General features: G+C 32.6%; 1 protein-coding gene across 1 annotated transcript; it reads left to right on the top strand.

The window, feature by feature from the left end:
* The first annotated feature begins 317 nt into the window (after positions 1-317).
* LOC133677069 (zeatin O-glucosyltransferase-like) lies at positions 318-1,748 on the top strand. Its single transcript, XM_062098908.1, has one exon. It carries the CDS (start codon positions 318-320, stop codon positions 1,746-1,748), a length of 1,431 nt encoding a protein of 476 aa, XP_061954892.1.
* The last annotated feature ends 2,850 nt before the right edge of the window (positions 1,749-4,598 follow it).

Here is a 4,598-nt window from a genome sequence, read left to right as displayed (position 1 = left end):
AGAGATTGGAGACGTATACGAACAATGTTTTCTAAACAATGAATGTATGCAGTTTTTCTCCTATATATTATCCAATTGCATTTAAGGCTATTGCTACTTTCATTTTTCATACACAAAAGCACGTTTCTCCCTTAGTTATCAATCTCAAATAATTTGACAACTTTTATTGACGACAAACACAGCATTATCAATTTCATATTCTACTCATAATCCCAACCACCCTAGTCTCTATATAAAAGCCCATCCCCTAACACAACAGCATCATACGAAAACACATAAAATCTATACCCAGAGCCATTTCAAACATCTTCCACCCTATGGCTAACCAACAAGACCCACCAAGCCACGGCATAAATGACCTCACAAAACAAGCACAAGTTGTTGTGGTCATGGTGCCCCTTCCAGCACAAGGCCATCTTAACCAGCTCCTCCAACTCTCTAGGCTCATCCTATCCCACAACATCCCGGTCCACTACGTTGGCGCCACCACCCACAATCGTCAGGCCAAGCAGCGCGTACACGGTTGGGACCCAAACGCCGCTGCAAATATCCATTTCCATGATATCGAAATCCCTCCTTTTCATTGCCCCCCGCCCGATCCAAAAGCCAAAATCAAATTCCCTTCTCACTTACAACCAGTCTTCAACGCCTCATCTCAACTTACCGAGCCTGTTTCTATGCTTTTACGTGCACTTTCTTGCAAAGCAAGAAAGGTTATTGTAATTCATGACTCTTTAATGGGGTCTGTGATTGAAGAAGCTCGTTTCCTCTCGAATGCCGAGTCTTACACTTTCCATAGTGTGTCTGCTTTTGCTGTTTCCTTGTATGAATGGGAACAAGAAGGGAAGGTTATAGAGGAAAATGAGTTGTTTCCACGGGATACTCCTTCTCTAGAAGGGTGTTTTACTGATGAGTTTGCGGATTTCGTTGATTGTCATTATAGTAAGTACCAAAAGTTTAACACTGGCTGTGTTTACAACACTTGCAAATTGGTAGAATCTGCATATTTGGATTTTCTTGAGAAAGAAACAATTAAGGAAGGCATTAAGCATTGGGCACTAGGGCCTTTCAATCCTGTGACAATACCAGAAAGATCAGAAAGCTCAAAAAAGCAGCATTTTTGCTTGGAGTGGCTTGATAAACAAGCAAAAAACACGGTAATTTACGTGTCGTTTGGGACAACGACCACCTTCGATGATGAACAAATCAAGGAGCTGGCAATTGGGTTGAGAGAAAGCAAGAAAAAGTTCATATGGGTTCTAAGAGATGGTGATAAAGGAGATGTTTTCAATGGAGAAGAGAGAAGAGCTGAACTGCCAAAAGGGTATGAGAATTCAGTGGATGGGATAGGACTAGTGGTGAGAGACTGGGCACCCCAACTAGAGATTTTAGCTCACCCGGCAACAGGAGGGTTTATGAGTCATTGTGGATGGAATTCTTGCATGGAAAGCATTAGCATGGGAGTGCCAATTGCAGCTTGGCCTATGCACTCGGATCAACCAAGAAACACAGTTCTAATAACAGAAGTCCTCAAGATTGGAATTGTCGTTAAGGATTGGGCTCGACGAGATGAGATTGTAACATCTAAGATTGTTGGAAGTGCTGTGAATAGGCTAATGGCATCAACAGAAGGTGATGAGATGAGAAAGAGAGCAGCAGAAATGGGGGAGTCCGTGCGAGGATCCGTGGCTGAAGGTGGAGTTTCTCGTATGGAGATGGAATCCTTCATTGCTCATATCACTAGGTAATTAATTAAATTCAATTAACCCTGTTTTAGTCATCATCATGTGGAATTATCATGGCTATCAAATCTGAATTACAATAAAATATTGAAGGCAGGTAAGTCCATGAAATGTTGTCCTTATTGTACTCGTTGGATTGTCATGAAATTATATTCTACTGTTTTTGCTTATAAAGGAGGAGAAAAAAATGCAGACTGTTTTATATATATAGATTAACCTATCCACCCATCGTCTATGAGTGATTATACATTCACTAAGAATAGTTTGAGCGATTCCATCATATTTATGTTGGAATTAAAGTTGATAGGATCTTTCAATTAAATTGAATTAAAAGACACTACTTAAATGTTGAATTGGATGTTTCCATGTTTAGGCGGTGTTTGTTTACACGGCTGCGGTTTGAAAAACCACGATTTACTATTCATGTAGGGCCGGCTAAAATGAGTTAAAATAGCAGGTTTGTGGAAAGCAGCTCTCTACTGCTTTCCACAAGCCTGCGGAACGCAGTGGAGAGTGACTCCACTGTTCCTGTTACTGTTCCGGATTGACCGAGTCTGGTTCAAAGCTAAATGTATTGAATCGGGTCCGACCTGGTTAAAAAAAATTTAATTTTTATTTTTTTAATTGTGTTTTATTCAAAAAATTAGAAGGAGATCGTTTGTCGACGTAAAATTTACAGAATTTGATCGCAATCCCAATTTTATTCTTGCCGGGTTCGATCCAGTTAAAAAAATCCAGTTTTTATTTTTATTTTTAGTTATGTTTTATTCGAAAAATTAGAAAGAGATCGTTTGACGGCGTAACATTTGCAGAATTTGATTGCAATCCAAATTTTGTTCTTAATGATATTTTTATCTGATGTTGTTGCGCTCTTAATAAACCATGAAAAATATAGTCCTTGTTGGATAGATTTCGTACGTGATGAAATTGCACGTAGTTTAATGGAATAATAAAAAATATTTGATATCAATATTATTTATTTCATGATGTAATAACAGTAATTAAATCTAAAATATTTAAATTAAAAACCATCAATATATATATATATATATATATATATATATATATTATTTTATAACCTCAATTTGAAAAGTATTTTTTTAACCAAATATATTAAATTACTTTTTATTCAATCTTAATTTCAATCATAATTTTAACCAAACATGTATTTTTTCAAACCAACATTAACTAAAAATATTTTTTATAAAATATATTTTTTTAAATTACAGCCATAACAGCTATCCATTACCAAATACATCTTTAATCAATATGTTTTAACTCGTAGTGAAATTTTTCTTATTGACTAGACACAAAGAGAGAGAAAATATAAAAAATTATTTTACAATGAGTAGATTACCCGAATGTGGCCGGTTTATCATGGAATTTGGTTCTTGTTGTAGAAAAAATTCAACCATATACAAGTACGGTCATAAAAAGCAATGCCTGTGCCTCTGAGAAATTAAGGACAAAGGAAAGTGTTCCCCTCCTAATTAATTGCAACAAAGAAGGATATTCGTCGTCTTGATGACACAAGCGTTCTAGAACAAATAATTTGCTAGGAAGGAAAAGAGTCGAAAAGTTCTAATTGAGAAGTAATTTAACGACTAATCTACTACAGAATCTAGCAAGCGCATAATTAATTAATCTAGTTTCAATGAATATTACACATCAAACAAAATTATTGGGGAAAAAATTCAATAAGATCAACACACACATGCATATGACCCGCCCACCACTTACGTACACTATTAGAAATAATTGTTTCTGAAGACTTCTTCTGAGATTACGTCTCAAAGCTTGATACTCCTGCTATATATATATATATATATATTAATTGATGTATTAAAAAAATAATTCTTTAAAGGCTAGATTTAAGGTTAAAATTCAAAATTTTAAAGAGAAGAAAAAACCTCCTTAATTACTTTTTTATGTTAAAATATTTTAATTATACAATGGAAGTATCATTAGATTTTAGAAGGGGTAAATAGAGTAACGGAACTCCCTAGAGTTTATGAAATTATAAGAAAAAAATTTCAATTTGAAGGTATAAAAAAAAGGGTCAAAATATCTTTAATATTTTAAAATTTTCCTTGATGTTAAATTATTAGTTTTAAAAATATTGATATCATCTTGGGTAAAATAAAATTAATTTTGTATTATTTTCAAAAATATAAAAAAGTTCTTATTAAAATTTCAACTTATAAATATTTTATATAATTTCACAATATTTATTTTGGAAGTTGATAAGTAATTGTAGTAGCTTCTATTTTTTTTAGAATATTTTTAGTTAGTTGAATAATTTTTAAAATATAATTGTGTTTTAAATTTTAATTTTATAAAAAATTAAAATAACTTAATTTTTATCTATTTTATATATAAAAATCATTTATAATAACAATAACAACTAACACAATAACAAAGACAAACTTAAGTGGCCATTGCCGCGCTGCTTGCTTCATCTCATACGTTTTTGTTTAAAAAAACGATGACCATCCCAAGAAACCTTTTACATAAATTAACCATGTTTTCTTAGCTTGACCACCTCAACTTTTGTAAAATGACGTTTATTATACTTTATGTACTAAAAAACTTCGGATGCAACGTATCTCGTTTGCTGTTTAGGTTGCTATTTAATTTTTAACTTTATTTTGAAAATTTTTTTTGAAAACAAATAAAAAATTACAAAAAACAATAAAAACCCCGTATAAAAATATGTTTTTGACGCTTTTACATCACTTGCAGTGCTTTTATTTATGTATTCAGTTGCTAACATATTTTTTAAGTCGACATTAAAGTTGTTTATATATATAAAAGAAAAAATCAAAATGAATAAAGAGACTAAAAATAAAAAGAAAG

Source organism: Populus nigra, chromosome 17 (assembly GCF_951802175.1).
Source record: "Populus nigra chromosome 17, ddPopNigr1.1, whole genome shotgun sequence".
Classification (NCBI taxonomy): domain Eukaryota; kingdom Viridiplantae; phylum Streptophyta; class Magnoliopsida; order Malpighiales; family Salicaceae; genus Populus; species Populus nigra.
Note: the sequence above shows the minus strand (reverse complement) of the source record. Positions and strands in the feature narration are given on the sequence as shown.

What these genes read in the sequence shown, in the direction of transcription:
- LOC133677069 (XM_062098908.1), top strand. Translation starts at nt 318, where the DNA reads ATGGCTAACCAACAAGACCCACCAAGCCACGGCATAAATGACCTCACA.